This window comes from Rhinopithecus roxellana, chromosome 19, assembly GCF_007565055.1.
Source record: "Rhinopithecus roxellana isolate Shanxi Qingling chromosome 19, ASM756505v1, whole genome shotgun sequence".
Lineage (NCBI taxonomy): Eukaryota > Metazoa > Chordata > Mammalia > Primates > Cercopithecidae > Rhinopithecus > Rhinopithecus roxellana.
The window spans coordinates 26,150,939-26,169,054 of record NC_044567.1 but is presented as its reverse complement, the minus strand read 5'-3'; the positions used below and the strand labels follow the sequence as shown (position 1 = coordinate 26,169,054).

The 18,116-nt window shown below is 48.6% G+C and overlaps 1 protein-coding gene across 3 annotated transcripts in view; it reads left to right on the top strand.

Annotated features, from left to right (window-relative positions):
• Window positions 1-1,727: 1,727 nt before the first annotated feature.
• LPO (lactoperoxidase) overlaps window positions 1,728-18,116 on the top strand; it is a 30,983-nt gene continuing 14,594 nt past the window's right edge. Inside the window, exons 1-8 of one of the 3 annotated variants that reach the window (XM_010372928.2) lie at window positions 1,728-2,034; window positions 6,299-6,376; window positions 7,310-7,397; window positions 11,354-11,514; window positions 12,948-13,065; window positions 13,454-13,583; window positions 14,292-14,498; window positions 16,046-16,370. In XM_010372928.2, coding sequence (XP_010371230.2) covers window positions 6,301-6,376; window positions 7,310-7,397; window positions 11,354-11,514; window positions 12,948-13,065; window positions 13,454-13,583; window positions 14,292-14,498; window positions 16,046-16,370 — 1,105 coding nt within the window. In that variant the 5' untranslated portion in view covers window positions 1,728-2,034; window positions 6,299-6,300. The remainder of the gene's footprint in view (window positions 2,035-6,298; window positions 6,377-7,309; window positions 7,398-11,353; window positions 11,515-12,947; window positions 13,066-13,453; window positions 13,584-14,291; window positions 14,499-16,045; window positions 16,371-18,116) is intronic. The other 2 variants (XM_010372927.2, XM_010372930.2) reach the window with 2 other exon arrangements.

Sequence of the window (18,116 nt, the reverse complement as noted above, 5' to 3'; positions counted from 1 at the left end):
TGGGAAGACATCTACCTGTGCTACAGATTTGACTAGACTGAGATAAACCCATGACAACATGTCATCACATGTCAGCAAAGCTCTAAAATAAAAATTAGCTATAGGACAATAGGCATGTCACTGTCAGATTGACTGCCTCCAGGTGTGCTTCATGCCAATATCAAGGAAGGACCTTACTGGGCTGGAGTTGACACTGCCACATCCTATTTGACCCATTACAGAAAGACCAAATCTAGGACATATCATATCGTGTCATAATATGATAAAACCCAGGAATGATCAGACCTGTATTTTGCTGTTACCCTGACTCCATAACTCACTGTATTTTGTACATAGGAAGCAATGTTATCCCATAGGGTCTTCTAAAAGGAAGTTCCATCTTCAAATTATTCAGAACCAACTAGGTCAAGATCTGCCCAATGACACAACTTCCTGAACACATTAAGCATAAAACTCAGAGGCAAGAACCTTGAGAAGCATGTGCCAAAGTTCAAGGAATGGTCAAAGAAACAATGCTTGGCTAAGGAGATGAAGTGTGTTTCAAAGAAAACAAGAAGAGCCTGATGTCTCACTCACCTCTCCTGGACACCTGCCTTCTTCTGAGATGCCCAGCTCATTTGCCTGGAATCATCACAAGAGAAGCAGTTTTTAGATATATTCCATCATCTAGAGAAAGGAAATATCACTTTTTTGAAGGTGAACCAAGAAGTCTGGTTTAGGGTTGATACATTTTTGACAGTTGCTCCCAGAGTATTTTCAACTCAGAGTATGATTTCGTAAAGAGGCTTATTATATTTTAAATTGTCTGTCCGTAAAATACACTCTCACAAAATTTTGTTTTCTCAGAATCTTCCTATTTCCTTCTTATATGAATCTAATGAGCTTGAATTTCCAAAGTCATTGAGGTAGGAAAGGTATGTAGCATTATACTTGAGCTTTAGGTCAATAATTTATAGGACAGTGGTGGTTTTATTTTGTTTTGTTTTGTTTTGTTTTGTTGAGACAGAGTCTCGTCCTGTCACCCAGGCTGGAGTGCAATGGCATGATCTTGGCTCACTGCAACCCCTGCCTCCCAGGTTCAAGTGATTCTCCCACCTCAGCCTCCCAGGTAGCTATTGCTAAAATATTACAGGCATGCACCACCATGCCTAGCTAATTTTTGTGTTTTAATAGAGACGGGTTTTCACCATGTTGACCAGGCTGGTCTCGAACTCAAGTGATCCACCCACCTCAACCTCCCAGATACTGGAGTTTTTTAATGGGCCACCCAATAGAAGGCATGAAGTCATAGAATCTTAATAATCACCAAAACCAACCATTGATTTCACTACTAGAAAATTTGAGACACCAGAAGATGAAGTGACTTGCCTAGAGCCATACAATGGCAGAGGCAGGGACTGCAACCCACTATCCTAATGACAACCTTAGGGCTCTTCTCACCCTTCGGTGGCCAAAAGTGTTTTGAAATTTTGACCAAAAAAAAATAATGTTTATTATCATTTTAAATCCAAAAGATGAATCCATTGGATTCCACAGTAAACTGGGTGGAAAGTAAGGGAGGGATCAAAGGGCAGCGAATATATGAATGGGGAGGAGAACCATTTAGGTTGGTGCAAAAGTAATTGGGGTTTTTGCAATTACTTTTGCATCTACCTAATAATTGTTCATAATTCTAAGAGCTATTCGGATCCCATTAGGAGTTTAAGAGGGACAAATGTGCTCAGGGCGTGCAGCTTTGCCTTCCAGGACTAGATCAGGATCATGCATTTAAGGTGGAAGATGGAAAGAGGAGCTGCTGCACCCACAGTCAGTGGTATTGCATCAACCAATCCCTGCCATTCTGCAGTTTCCTGGTGCATGTGCCCAGAGTCACATGGTATTTCCTGCTAAGCCTCAGCGTCTCCTCCAAGCCACACCAAAATCTTTCCATCTGGGCCTTTCCCAGAAATACATTCTTGCTGGAAGGTATAAAAGACCACCTCCTCCAAGCAGAGCAACTCCCTGGTTGCTGCAAAAAGACAAGGCACTGGGCAGGTAAGACTCGTCAACTTTCATCTTTCCTGGTTTCTGCAAAGTTGATGATAAAATTTCCTAACGTCTTCTCAGAAAGCTTAGCACTGGATTTGGAGTTGTCTCTATCAGGCATTTTCTGATGCCAGCTTTAGCCACCCCATGGCACACTCCCCTTGTTTGGTATATGAGAGAATGTAATTAAGCCTCCCCCAACCACTGTAGGGGAAAAAGGCTTTTCTGTGTCTGAAAACTATGTCACAGAATCATAGACTCTTCGGGCTGGAAGGTACCATAGACCTCTCTTATCCACCCTGCTTAGGAACTGAGATCTAAGCAATTTAATGTGTCCAAAATCATATGGGAATTTAGGGAAAACCATTGACACAATGGTGCTCCCTGTGCTATTCTTGAGACAGTGTGATGAAATCTGGCCTCTCCACTATAGTGGAAATTTTGCAGTGTTTTAAGGCGTTCTCTAAGCCGGAGCTGTCAGGTCTTCATCTCATGTCCAGCATCTCATGCCTGCCATCTGCAGCAGATCCGACCATCTAGTTTGCCCAGTCCTAGCTGTCTGAAGTGCCCTGTGGACACCTGGCTCTCAAGCAGGTGTGTGACCTGTTTGCAGCAGTACTAGGCAGGCTTCATTTTGGGAGAATGGGATGGTTAAATAATATTTGTTTTTGATGCAATTGTGTGCCTCAAATCTTTTGGTTGAGGTAGATTATTTCAGCTCTAGAGGGCTTGATAAGAGCTATCGCTTCATTCTCATCCTGATCTTGGAGTCACTCAAAAGATCAAGAGAGTGTTCCTGTGGGTGATGGGGCAAGAATTATGGCTTTCCTATTGGCTCACTCCACCACCCTCCACAGGGCTCTTTCCAGTCATGGAAGAGAATTTCACTGACTTCATCCCTTCTCGGGCCTTCCCCCATCTCTTTGGTGACTGCTCAGCAACATTGAGAACCAAAGTCTGGAAGGTCTTGGTACTCAGAGTGTGGTCTGCAGACCAGCAACATCATCATCACCTGGAGCTTACGGGAAGTGCAGACTTTCAGGCCCCTTCTATGACTTTCTGAGTCAGAATCTGCATTTACCCCAATCTCTAGGTGATTAGTAGGCACACTACAGTGTGAGAGGCTTGCCGAGAGACCATCTCTGCCCTCTCCCTCTGCAACCTCCAGATGCCGAACTTCTCTGCTCTAGGAGTTTCATTCATTCAGCATGCACCCAACACCTATTATATTTTGACATACTTAGGTCCTGGAAAACAAATACATAAGATGGAGCCCTTCGGGATTTCATGGTCTGATAGGGGAAACAGATGTGAAGACAGTAATATGAGATATGGATGAAATATTGTGGGAGGACAGAAAAAAGAACGATCTAACTTTTCCTGCAGAAAACTGGTAAACTTCACAGAGAAGGTGGCATTTGGTCTGGGTTTTGAAGGATGAATAGGAGTTTATTAGGCAGAGAGGGTATTGTATAAGGAAGAGCATGAGTGGAGGCATGGGATTGTGGACCAGCCTGGCATTTGAGGGGCAAAGGCTGTGGCTCTGTCTCCAGATAGTGCTTCATGTCCCAGGGAAGGCTCCAGGCTTTGCTGCAAACCAAAGGGCTTGGGAAATGGTTTCTGCACTCACCATGTTGATAAGAATGCAGATAAATATCCACACATCACAGAAGTCTCTTGTTGGTCTTTTACACTCTAAAGCCCCATGCCCTCTTGCCCTGCGTGGTTCTGGCTGCAGACAGTGTTCCTCTAGAATCTTTTTGCGTACCCCCTTTTCAGTGACATGACTTGTATTTACCTGGCTCTGATTTTTGTTCACACCCTTCCTTCACACCCACCAAGAACATTGCCAAAGACATGGGAAAATAATTTATCTCTGGCCTTGAAGTCCCCCCTCCTCCACTTTCCAGTGAGGAGAGCATGAAGGGGGTCCCAAAGAAGAGGAGAGGAGAAATGAGTACTTAAGTATTATTTCCTGTTTAATTTTCTCAACTTTCATGTCTTCTTCTATGATCTTGTCTTCCTCAGGCTGTCTCAGGTGATGCCTTTTCTAAAAATGGACTAATTTTTTACCTTGTGTTTGTCATTTATTATGAAATGCATTAGTCATTCAACATAATGAATGAACAACATAATGAATGCTTGTGCCCACAGCCCTCTTAAAAAAATCAATGATGTGCTGGCTGCCAGGAGCTGGGGGGAAGAGGAAATAGGGAGTTGGTGTTCAATGGGTATAGGGTTTCAGTTTTTACAGGATGAAAATGTTCTAGAGATCCATTGTACAACATGTGAATATACCTGACATTATAGTATTACATAGTTTAAGTGACTAGGATGCTAGATTTTATGCTATGTGGTTTTTTTGGGTTTTTGGTTTTTTTCTTTTCTTTTTTTTTTTTTTTTTTTTTTTTTTTTTGGAGATGGAGTCTCACTCTGTCACCCAGCTGGGATGCAGTGGTTCAATCTTGGCTCACTAGAACCTCCACCTCCCAGGTTCAAGCATTTCTCCTGCCTCAGACTCCCCAGTAGCTGGAATTGCCAGTGTATGCCACTACCCCTGGCTAATTTTTGTATTTTTAGTAGAGACAGGGTTTTACCATGTTGGCCAGGCTGGTCTCCAACCCCGACCTCAAGTGATCTGCTACCTTGGCCTCCCAAAGTGCTGGGATTACAGGCGTGAGCCACCACACTTGGCCATGGTTTTTTTTGTTTTTTTGTTTGTTTGTTTGTTTTTTTACCACAATTTGTTTTTTAAAGTCAATGATACCTTTTCCTCCAAAACCATCATCTCTGTTTGTTTGAAGGGCAGATTTCTGCTAACTCAATGAACCCTGCAATGGGTCCCCTGAAGTTGCAAAATATGGTGACAGAGGGATAGGAGGTCACAGAATCTCTTCCTCCTTGGGGCCATACAACTCTAAGGACAAGAGCCCACTGAGAGGTTAAGCTGTTTGAGAACTCATCTTGGGGAAGGGGGAAGTAACAGAAAGAATCTTGGCCAGAGAGGTATTTATTCATGCCTTGCCTTTTCTCTAGAGTTAGCTTACAGAAAGTACATCCAACAAGATACAAATTATTAGAGGAAAAATTGGAGGCGGACAGGGGTGAAAGAGGCTGAAATGACCTGATCCAGATACAGCGTTCTCCTGGTCTGGCCTATTCCAAGTGGAGAAGATTCGGAGAGGGTCTGCAAGACAGGTGGGGAAATCTGTCAGGCAGAGCTCCAGAATTTCTCTCTGGGAGCTAAGCCTTGGGGAGACGTGGCTGGGGGACAACCTGAGGCTGCTCTCCCTGGTGTGCTTCTGGATTCCACCAGTGAACGCTATGCTGCAGGGAGAGCCCATGCGCTCTTGTGAAAACTGAGGAGCCTCTCAGGACCATGTTCTAAACACACAATCATTCCATCTGCACGCTGTGGCTGCCTCCCCGGGCTGGAGCCAGAATCTCCTCAGAAGATATATGGGGTCTGCTCCACTAAGCCCAATGAAGACCCTCATCAGAAAACAAAGCTGCACAAAATTTAGTCTAAAGACTTTCGTTCAGAGTTAAAGCTCATGGCGAAGGGGTTAATCCATGAGCTGGAATCTTTCCAGGCAGGCTGGGGCACACCTGTGGGCTCAGGGGAGCTCTGAGCTTTGTCATAACTTTCTTTCAGTATTGCCATCAAGTTGGCACTTTGAGGGATGGGGAAGCCCCTGCCAGGTTTCCGAAGGCAGGCGCTGAGTGTCTACCTCTCAGGCACTCTCCCCTGGGGCTGGGCCAGAGGAAACTGGCTTGCAGGGAGCAATGCATCCTGGAGGGAAGGAGGGAGGAGAACTCAAAGGCAGGCTCCAAGCTTGGTAACAGCGTTTCTCACACATGTGACAAGACAGGCACAGTGTCTCAGGACCACAGACTGTCAGGACAGAATTGGACATTCTGGATCACTTGGTCTCACCTCCTCCCATAGCAAGCCAGGACCCCAGAGATGTTAAGTAACCTGCCTAAGGTCACAGAGCTATTTGGAACAAACGCAGAATGATAAATCAGGGCCTTTGATCCTGAAGCCTGAGTTCTTTCCCTTCCACCACGGCTTCTCCTCTTTCCATCGCTCCCAGCACCTAGCACAGCCCTGTGCATAAAGTAGATGTTTCATTCGTTAATGTGGCTTCTCCTTCCCTGTTCCAGTGTTAGGGTGTCTGGTGTTCCTTGGGCTTTCTCTGCTTTCTGTGATTCAAACCCTGCCACTTGGGCTCTAGAGAGGTTCACAGAGTGATCCTGCATCTCGTTTCAGCGATGAGGATCCTTCTCCATCTCCCAGCCCTCCTGGCTTCTCTCATCTTGCTTCAGGCTGCAGCATCTGCCACAAGAGGTGAGTGTCTCCCTTTATGGGTTTCCTGGGGCTACTGTCACAAAGCACACCAACTGGGTGGCCTAAAACAACGGAAATGTATTCTTTCACAGTCCAGGAGATAGAAGTCCAAAATCAAGGTGTTGGCAGGCCTGTGCTCCCTCTGAAGACTCTAGGGAAGAATGCTTCCTTTCTTCTTCCAGCTTCTGGTGGTCCTGGTATCCTTGGTGTTCCCTGGCTTGTAGCTGCAACACTCCAATCTCCACCTCAGTCTTTGCATGGCCTTTTTCTTTGTGTGTCCTCTCCTCTTCTCAAAAAACCACCATTCATTGGATTTAGGGCCCATGCTAAGGCAGTATGACCTCATTTTAATTCATAACATCTACAAAGACCCTACTTCCAAATAAGGTCACATTCTGAGGTTCCATTCATATGTGAATTTTGGGAGGGCCATTATTTAACCCACTATGCTCTCCTTGTTGAGAAAACAGATCCTGTCCTCCATGCTCCAGACACCAATACAAGAGGGAACAGGGAATCCCATTACTATTATGCCATCCCCTTCTCTACGTCAGGGTCCTGGTGATCAGTGGGTCCTCTTTAATGAACTTGTGATAGTCCATAAGACCATCTCACCAGGAACCAGAAAAATCCCCACAGCCCAGCAGCCCAAGCACCCTGAGTGGCCACACTCCCTCTTCATCCCATCTCTGGGCATTCTAGTGAGATCTCGAAGAGCAATTTTGACATCTTATTGAAGATCCAAGAGTATTCTTCCCATTCTGTGCTTTTTCCCCTTAAGGACTCTTATGAAACTTTCGTAATCTTGATCTCCTGCCTGCCCAGATTTGCGGGGTGGGGGTAATGGCTGAGAAAGAGGGAGACAAAAGCAGAAGACATTGCAAAGGAGTCGTGTCTGACAACCTACTTCCTGCTCCCCACTCCAACCCCAAGCACAGACCACCAGAACCTCTGCCATCTCCGATGCTGTGAGTCAGGCCAAGGTCCAAGTCAACAAGGCCTTCCTGGACTCCCGAACCAGGTACGTGAGACACACACACACATACACATACACACACACACACACATACACACACACACACACACTTCCCTTCACAGGCTTCCTTTTCATGACAAGCACATCTAGGCCAGTGAGGCGAACAATGATAAAACTTGCCTTTCCATCCTCCCAGCCTTCCAAGTACATGACAAGTAGGAGCAATAGCCCACATTCCTAAAGTCCCCAGCCTGTACATCACCTGGAAGAGGACAGCTAGTCTAACCCTAGAAGGACCTTTTTTTTTTTTTTTGAGACAGAGTCTCGCTCTGTCGCCCAGGCTGGGGTACAGTGGTACGATCTCGGCTCACTGCAAGCTCCACCTCCCAGGTTCACGCCATTCTCCTGCCTCAGCCTCCCGAGTAGCTGGGACTACAGGTGCCCGCCACCATGCCCGGCTCATTTTTTTGTATTTTTAGTAGAGATGGGGTTTCACCATGTTAGCCAGGATGGTCTCGATCTCCTGACCTCGTGATCCGCCCGCCTCGACCTCCCAAAGTGCTGGCATTACAGGCGTGAGCCACCACACCCGGCCTAGAAGGACTTTCTTCCACGTGGCCCAATGTTTCTTTGGGCCGTGCATTCCAGAGTCCTAGAAAGCCTCTCAGTAAAAGTTCTTCATTCATCCAACTGATATTGACTAATTGAGGCCAGGTCCACCAGAAGCTAAATCCCAGCCCTGCATTCAGATGCAGGTGACATATTACACAAATGCTCACAGGGAAGCTGTGACAGGGTGAAGAAGCAGGAGAAGCAAAGGGGGAGGTTAGACAAATAAAGTGACTTCAGGTCTAGCCTCAGCCTGACCCTACAGGGAAACCTGGAGCCGAAGTTGCTCCTCAGAGCCTGTCCCATCTTGGAGCGAGGGAGCCCTCATCTGCCCACATCAGTCAGACGTGGCTGCAGGCTTGCAGGTGGCTGAGAGGTGTTGCGGCACACCTGTGGAATTCCCCGGCACCCCCAGCCAGGCCACTCCAGTGGCTCAGAAGCAGGCGCCCAACAAGATTACTGGAGTGAGCTTGCAGCAGATGCACCCGTGGCAGCAAGGGGAAGAGCCCAGGGCCCACAGGGCACCAATAGTCAACCACCCTCCAATCCTCTGCAGGAGCAACGTGGGCGCCTTCCCTCAGGAAACACACACTCTAGGGAAAGGGCAGACATTGAGAAAAAAAGTAACCTTATTCTTTCCTCTCGCTGTCCCTTTACACTGGACCTGGGCCACCACTCACTCCTCCTTGGCCCTTGAATGAACTCTCAAGCCGTCAGATAACTTTTTTGGTGACTTAGATGATAAAACATGCTCTGGATGCCTCTAGTCCCCAGACCAGGATTATCTCAGGAATTAAAGTGTCAGCATAAGAAGATAAAGCCCAGACCTGTTCTCTTCCTTCAGCTCAGAACTGCTTGAGGGCTCTGGCGGGAGAAGAGAGTGCAGTCTCCTTCTCCCTCTTTCTGGGGCTCCTCCTTCCCAGCCTGGGATTCTGCTCCTTGAGGGAGGGAGGAAGGAAAGCTGAGGGAGGGAGGAAAAAGGGGTGGTGAGTCTACATCCCCTGAACAGCTCAGTCCTCAAGGGGCCAGAAGCTCTCTCTCTGTCTCCTCTTGGGTACTTTCCTGGTTTCAGAGAGAGATTCTGCTGCCAACTCTGTGATAGGGAAAATTCTCTGGCCAGTGACTCCCAGCTCTAACCCTCTCTGCCTGGGAGCATCAGGCCCACTCCTTCATCCCTCCCCACCCTGTCTTGGGGCAGGTCCCTTCTAAGCAGCCTCCAGAATACTAGCAGCTTCGCCCTGCTGTTGAGGCCGTGCAGATTCTGGATTCTGCAACGGGGCTGCCCTGCCCCTCTCTCTGTGCTGTCAGGACACTGCTCTTCAGGCAGGTGTCAAACCCCAGCCAGGACTCCAGGACACACAGTCAAGCCCTCTTCCTAAGACCTTTCTTTCTAGAATTAAACTGGCAAAGGAGGAGCCTCATGGTGGTGGGAGGGAAGTGACCAGTATTTCTGCAAATGTCTCCAAAGGAAAATTCTCTCTCCCTCCTCAAATTCATTCCCTTTATAGCCGCACGATGGGGGACAGCATAAAAGCCACAAAACTGGTGTTCATACACCTCCTTTGCAAGTCCTGCACAGGCCAACCAGTGCCCTGCTTTGAAATGTGGAGGAGCCCTTCCCCGCTTGTTAGTCCTTGGACTCAGGGGCCTCACAGAGACAGAACAAGTCATATGGGAGGCCGAGACGGGCGGATCACGAGGTCAGGAGATCGAGATCATCCTGGCAAACACAGTGAAACCCCGTCACTACTAAAAAATACAAAAAACTAGCCGGGTGAGGTGGCGGGCGCCTGTAGTCCCAGCCACTCGGGAGGCTGAGGCAGGAGAATGGCGTGAACCTGGCAGGCGGAGCTTGCAGTGAGCTGAGATCTGGCCATGCACTCCAGCCTGGGTGACAGAGCGAGACTCCGTCTCAAAAAAAAAAAAAAAAAGAAAAGAAACATTCTGTTACCCAAGTACACACACAGTGCAGTGACTCACAATTTATAAGAAAAATGAAGGAAATAAACAGGACAAGGGATGCCACTCTAGGCACAGGGATCAGGGAAGCCTGTTGGAGAATGGTAAGGAGCCACCCAGGCAGAGGGCATGGGGGTGGCATTCCAGGCACTGCAACAGCATAGGGTCTGAGGCAGGAAAGCCCGTGGGGTGCTCAGGAAAAGGAAGGCCAGTGGAGGCAGGAGGCAAGGAAGATCACGCATAAGGTGAGAGCAGAGAGGTGTGTTGCCCCAGAGTAAGCCATTAGAACACTTGAATCAGCGTTTATGCTAAAAACATCACTCCAGCAGCCCTGTGGAGAACGAATGGTAAGAGGACAGGAGTGGAAGTAAGAGCTGTCTAGATGGGAGAGGATGACGGCTAGGACTGGGGTAGAGACTGTGGAGATGGCAAAGAGGTCCTTCCAAGACCTGCCTGCCCCCAACAGAGCCCAGCCCCAGGGCAGAGAAGGAGGTGAGTCCCTGGTGAATCTGTGTCCAGGCAGGGGAAGCATGCAGAGCCCGGGGTGGGGCGGGAAAAGAAGGAGCATCTGGAACCTTGGATTGCACCTTACAGGCTAAGCCCAGGGGGCCCAGCGGCCTGCCTGCCTTTGTTCATGGTGTGAGTCAGGGACTCTAAAATACCTTGCAGCAGCCCCTCTGGGACCCGGCTGATGGTGACAGTGATGCTCGCACATCCTCTGTGCAGATGCAGCTCTGGGGGCTCTACATTCATTCCTCCCCAAAATCCTAGGCAGTACTGAATCGAACTGTAGGAAACAGCTATTTTCAAGGTCAAAAATGATGAAACAGCATGGTTCAACCTAAGGTTACTATCATTATTTTCATTATACCAATAAGGAAACTGAGTACAAAGAGCTTAAGTAATTTGCCTCAAAGGCACACAACTGGAAAGTGGCAGTCAGGAGCCAGTCCCAGTCAGTTTATCCCAAAGTCCACACATAAGTCTCTGATGGGATAAAACTGTGATTCCCGGTTCATAAATGAGGGGAAGTCATCAGAGGTCATATAATTAAACCAATCCTGGTGGAACCCAGATACTACCCCTGTGTCTGTCCAGCTCTAAGCCCACTTTAGGCTAGCAGGGTCCAAGATAACTTTCTAGGATGATGAAATGTTCTCTACCTGCACTGTCCAACAGAGTCATCACTAACCACACCTGGCTATTGAGCACTTGAGGTGTATCTAGTGCTGCTGAGGACCTGAATTTTTAATTTTCATTCTAATAAGTTTCAATTTAAATAGCCACATGTGGTTAGTGGCTACTGTTTTGGAAGGTGCAGCAGCCTGGGTTATGAGGCCATGTGGTACACACATCCCCTCCCACCCCTCCAGCGGCCCCCAGCCCCCTTCCTACAGGGTCCAGGCCATGATCCCCATCTGCCTCCACTGTAGGCTGAAGACTGCCATGAGCTCTGAGAATCCCACAAGCCGACAGCTCTCAGAATACCTCAAGCATGCCAAAGGCCGGACACGTACAGCCATCCGCAACGGACAGGTGTGGGAGGAGTCTTTAAAGAGACTGGGGCAGAAGGCGTCCTGGACCAATGTCACAGGTACAGAAAACCCACCAGCCCACTGTGGCAGGAAGGGGTCATCTCCCCACAGGAGAGAGCAGAGGCCACCCAAAGCTGCACTTCCTGTTGAGAGCTATCTACTCAGAGGAACACTCCCGTCTCTCCCTTCTTAGACCAGTAGACGAGACTGGCAGAGCAAGAAGGGGCTTAGAGGACAGCTAGGGCAATGCTCTTTTTGCAGAGGAAGGAACTGAGACCTAGTAAGCTCACATTGCCAACTCCAAGTGAGGGGACATTGGTGCTCTTTGTATAACACTATCTGTAAGGCCTCTGCCCAAAGGAAGTGCTAAAGTCAATAAACATGGGTTCCTTGTCCTAAACCACAGTGTCACCACTTCCTCTAGTAGAAGGGATATTTAGGCCACTTGTGTCAGGGGGATTTACTGGGATAATGTCACAGGAGCTAAGATTTCCATCTTGTTCTGGGTAAGATGGAGCTATCAGTAAATGCACTTAACTGATGGCTTGGTCATGGCCTCCTCCATCCCCTCCATTCTCACCCCCAACCAAATGCCACAGCCCACAGAGGGTCATGAGGAAGGGGTTTGGTCCTGACAGGAGGAAGAGGCTGCAGGTTCTCCCTAGGAAAACATCAAGCGAGGGGGGATACCTTGCCTAGGAGTTGGGCAAATTCCAAAGCTCCAAAAAAAGGAAACTGGGACAGGCTAAGAAGTAGGAAGCACTTTGACCTCTGAAATCCAAAAGATTCTGAGAGCTGAAATCCTGCCACCTTTCAGAGATGGCCCCCCAAAGAAGCCCCCATGACCCAGATTCCCTCACCTCCCTGTTCTTGCAGACGCCAGGGTGGATGAGGTATGCATATGAGGGTATGCGTTCAGAAGTGGGCATCTCTCTCCACTCTGTGCCCCCACTGAACCCTCTGATTCCTAAAGCCCCTCTACTCTGTCACTCCTCCCACAACCCCTGCCCCTCCCTGAAAAATTACCTGTCCCTTCCCAACATCTGTCCTCGCTGTGTCCCTGCTTGCTTGGTACTTTAGATGTAAATGAAGCTTTAGAAGAAAGCGGTCTTATCACACTAACTCATACTAACATATGCTTAACCTCCCAGGGGTATTTCCATTCTAAAAGAAAGACCTGTCAATTCAAATGAATCTGGACCTGGTATATCAGGAATTACTAGCAATTCTGGGGACATTACCAGTTACTCTGTGTGGCTTTGGGCAAGTCTCTTGAACACTGTAGTCTCATTTTCTTCCCTGTAAAATGGGAATAAAATTCATTACCTTAATGTGCTGTCAGATTAATTGAGAAACCACTTGAGAAACACTTACTTACAATGGAATGCATTCCAAAACATGCAGGTTCACCTCTGGTCTCCATTTTCTGCCTCCCACGGGTGCCTGTGAATGGAAAAAGAACTCAGTCCCTTTGGGGTCCTTTCTGTTTCAGACCCCAGGCTAGACTTGACTTCGCTGTCTCTGGAGGTGGGCTGTGGTGCCCCTGCTCCCTTGGTGAGATGCGACCCGTGCAGCCCTTACCGCACCATCAGCGGAGACTGCAACAACAGGTGGCGGGGCTTGGGGTATGGGGGCCGACCCTTCCAGCCAGCCCGCCCCGCCCCGCCAAGGCTTTTGCTCCTTGAGCACTCCAGGCAGATCTGCCACTGCCTTGCCCACCTGGGCTGGCGTTCCCACCTTCCCCACCTTCTCAAGACCGCGCGTCTCCAGCCCTCTCCCGCTAGCCCACTGTGTGTCTCTGGAAGCGGCACCTTTCCCGGGGGCGGGGGAGCCCCGCGCCTTCAGGGGGTGGGCGCAGTTCAGAGACCACACATTTGAGAGGCTCCCTTCTCTGCGTCCCCTCCGCCTCGAGCAGAGGCTCCTTCCCCCATGAGGTACTGGGCTTTGAAGCCCAGGAGCCGGCCTGCCGAAGCTCAGCGAAGATCGTGCTGGTTTCAGGAGGAAGCCTGCGCTGGGCGCCGCCAACAGGGCTCTGGCGCGCTGGCTGCCCGCGGAGTACGAGGACGGGCTCTCCCTGCCCTTCGGCTGGACGCCGGGGAAGACGCGCAACGGCTTCCCTCCCCCGCTGGTGAGGGCAGGCCGGGCGGGGGTGAAGGATGGGAGTCAGAGAGGACGGGATGCTCGCAGGGAAAGGAGGAGGAGAAATCGGTGCCGGCAGCACGGGGGCGCGATGGAGATCTGCACAGGCCCCCATCTGCCGCTAGAGGGCAGCAGAGCTCGGAGCCCGGAGCTCAGCCACGTGGTGGTCACGTCCCGGTCGCCGCAGGCCAGATACCCTGGGGTCTCCCGGGCAGATGGCCTCCCTGCCCCATCCCGCTCGCGCTTACCCCAACCCTCGCCCCTGGAGTGCATCAGCTGTTGTTTGCCTGGAGGTCCTATTTGTTGGCCTTATGGGAGCTGGCAGCCCCTACCGAAAACCCCTCTCTATTGCCGGACACCCGGCACCTCCGTAGCTCGTATTTCAGAGGCAGCCTGTCTTTGTTTTCCCTCTCTTAGTGGAAAGGGCACTGGCCTGGCAAGTCATCAAGTCATACGGATCTGGGTTCAACCCCATCCCTGTCCCTTTGTAGCAGCAGGACCTTGGAGAACTGACTTTACCTGTCCAGGATTCAATCTCCCCCTCTACAGAATAGGCTAATGCCACCCACCTCACAAACTCCTTGTAGGGATTAAGTGTACTTGTAACATGGCAGGTAATTAATAAGCTGTAGTTGCATCTGAATCCTCAAAGCACTTTTTCCTCTAATCTGCCCTCCCCTTCTGTTTCCATCTGTAGGCCCGGGAGGTATCAAACAAGATTGTTGGCTATCTGAATGAGGAGGGTGTTCTGGACCAAAACAGGTCCCTGTTCTTCATGCAGTGGGGTCAGATTGTAGATCACGACCTGGACTTTGCCCCTGATACCGAGCTGGGGAGTAGTGAGTACTCTAAAGCCCAGTGTGATGAGTACTGTATCCAGGGAGACAACTGCTTCCCCATCATGGTAAGGCCCTGCAGCTGGGTGTCTCTGACTAGCTAGCCCCTTGCCCACCCTGATGTAGCAGACATTCCCAGCTCATCAGCTAGGATTTCTGGATAGATCATGGATACTGATTTGGTAGTTTTCCATGGCTCACTCATTTATTTATTCAGTAAACAGACATTGACCACCCCATACCAGGCAATGCACTAAATGCTGAGGATTCCAAAGGGAAAAGGACACTGCTCTGGCTCTCAAGAACAAAGGGCCAGTGTGGGAATTGGACAAATAACTACTGATAGCAGAATAGGAACACTGGCGAAGGTTGTCTACATCCCCGACCTAGCAGCATTGGTAACACCTGGGAGCTTATTAGAAATGTAAAATCTCAGTTGGGAGAGGTGGCTCACGCCTGTAATCCCAGCACTTTGGGAGGCTGAGGTGGACAGATCACCTGAGGTCAAGAGTTTGAGACCAGCCTGGCCAACATGGTGAAACCCCGTCTCTACTAAAAATACAAAAGTTAGCCTGGCGTGGTGGTACATGCCTGTAATCCCAGCTACTCATAAGGTTGAGGCAGGAGAACCACTTGAAACTGGGAGGCAGAGATTGCAGTGAGTCGAGATCCTGCCACTGCACTCCAGCCTGGGCAACAGAGAGAGATTCCATCTCAAAAAATAAAAAAGAAAAAAAAAAAGAGATGCAAAATCTCAAGTCTCACCCAAGATGTTAGGAAATAGATTCTACATTTTTACCAAGATCCCCAGAGATTCATTTTATGCATGTTAAAGTTTATGCTGCTGTACATCATTTTAGAGGATGACTTCAGCTCCACTCAGAAGGACCTGAAACCTTGATCAATCCGAGTGAGCAGGGATTTGTAGGAATTTCCATCTGGAAGGGAGAGGAGCTTGCAGCAATGCATCTTTTCCTATTATTCGTGGGTGTTACAGTTGGAGAGTCGTTTATTCACTCACAGAATAAATCAAGGCTATGTGCTGTGGTATAAAGAGCATAAACTGTGGAATGAAGCCAATGATCTGAATCCTACATCTTTCCCTTCCAGTGTGTAAGTTCTTAGGTAACTTACTTAACTTTTCTGAGCCCCAGTTTTCTCATCTATAAAATGGAACTGAATTGTCCACCTTACAGGGTTTTTTCGAGGACTGAGGTGAGTTAAAGTATGCATAATTCCTGGCACATAGTAAGCCCAAAATAAATACATGGCAGCTGTCGTTAGTAGTAATTATTAACAAATCTGTTCCCACCTCATGTCCTGCTTTCCTGTCCAGGAAGCTGAGGACTCCCTCCCCACCAAAAATTTGGAGTCCTCACTGTGAGGACTGAATGATTACCCTCAGCTCTTCCACACAACAGGATGTAATGAACTTCAGGATATTATGAGCCCAGGGTGTGTAACGTCAGCAAGAAGTGTCTGGGGTCAGTGTCTGGTACCAGGGTCCCAGGAGGGCGCCATCAGCATCTTTGCATCCAGACTTGCCCTGGGGAGAGGTTGCCAGGGCCCAGCTGTTCCACCCCTGCCCAGTCACCTATGCCCAATCTCTCTGCAGTTCCCACCCAATGACCCCAAGGTGAGGACTCAAGGGAAATGCATGCCTTTCTTCCGAGCTGGATTTGTCTGCCCCACTCCACCCTACAAGTCCCTGGCCCGAGAGCAGATCAACGCTCTGACTTCCTTCCTGGATGCCAGCTTTGTGTACAGCTCCGAGCCAAGCCTGGCCAGCCGCCTCCGCAACCTCAGCAGCCCCCTGGGCCTCATGGCTGTCAACCAGGAGGTCTCAGACCATGGGCTACCCTACCTGCCCTATGACAGCAACAAGCCAAGCCCCTGTGAGTTCATCAACACCACAGCCCGTGTGCCCTGCTTCCTGGCAGGTGAGTCTAGCCTGGGAACAGAAGGGCCCAAGGACAAGGGGATTATCCAGGGAAGCTTTAGCACTGCCCCCTTCTTGTCATCTTTCTGGAAAAATGCACACTGAGCCATCGCTGTCCCTAGCCAGGTCCTGGTCCAGGACTAGCAGAAAGGCCCAGATGAATAAAGAATTCAAGAATATATATTCACTGTAAAACAACATCAGGAAGTCCAGAAAAGTAACAAAGAAAATAAATAGAAAGTACCAGGCCTGGTGGCTCATGCCTGTAATTCTAGCACTTTGGGAGGCCGAGGTGGGCAGATCATGAGGTCAGGAGATCGAGACCATCCTGGTTAACATGGTGAAACCCCGTCTCTTCTAAAAATACAAAAACTTAGCCGGGCGTGGTGGCGGGCGCCTGTAGTCCCAGCTATTTGGAAGGCTGAGGTAGAAGAATCACTTGAGCCCAGGAGGCGGAGCTTGCAGTGAGCCGAGATCACGCCACTGCACTCCAGCCTGGGCGACAGAGCGAGACTCCGTCTCAAAAAAAAAAAAAGAAAAGAAAAGAAAAAATTCACACAATCCCACTACCCACCAATAATCATCATTAACATTTTAATGCTTATTTTCCAGTGTTTTTCCTGTCACAGATACAGTTCTACATTGTTTTACATAATCGGGTCCTACTATAAATAATGCTCTAAAACCTGACATCTTCACTTAATCTACTTCATGCCATTAACTGTTCTTCTATGACATGATTTTTAATGGCTGCCTAGTATTGCATGACACATATTACCATCATTCATTTCCTCAACCCTACTTGGGGGAATTTAGTTATTTCCAGTTTTTCTGTGTTTTGTTGCTGTTGTTTAGGTAAGGAATATCTTCACTGATAAATCTTTGTTCTCATTTTTGATACATTTATTAAGATAATTTCCCAGAAGAGGAAGTTCTAGATGAAGAGGAATGTGTATTTTTAAAGCTTTTTATAACCTGGGCACAAAACCCCCACTCCATACAGCCTGTGCATGACCAAAGGCCTGCCAATTCTGTTCATTCCAGGTACCCTCCTGGTCCTCTCTGTTTCCGGCTTCTAGAGGGCATCTCACCCTCAAACATCCTCTCTCTTAGGACAACCCCCTGGCCACCGTGACAATGCAGAAGGCCAGCTCATAGGCCAAGCTACCTTTATAGATGTTTTGGATTTTGCGTTCACATGTACCCCACATCAATCTAGACACAAAACTGAGTTCTTTTTTGTTTTTCATAAAAATATGCACTCACACCAAGAATTTGCAATTTTAAATAGATTTTCCTGGCCTGCTACAGTGACTCACACCTGTAATCCCAACAATTTGGGAGGCTTAGGTGGGAGGATTGCTTGAGGCTACAAGTTCAAGACCAGCCTGGGCAATATAGCAAGACCCCTGTCTCTACAATAAATTTAAAAACTAGCAACACATCGTGGCACATGCCTGTAGTCCCAGCTATTCTGGAGGCTGAAGCAGGAGGATCACTTGAGCCCAGGAGGTTGAGGCTGCAGTTAGCCAAGATGATGCCATTGCACTCCAGCCTGGACAACAGAGCAAGACTGTCTAGGATAGATAGATAGATAGATAGATAGATAGATAGATAGATAGATAATAGATGATAGGTAGACAGACAGATAGATAGATAGATAGATAGATAGATAGATAGATAGATAGATAGATAGATAGATAGACTCCCCTAAAGATTAGAGGGCACAGGGAGAAGTTCCTTATCC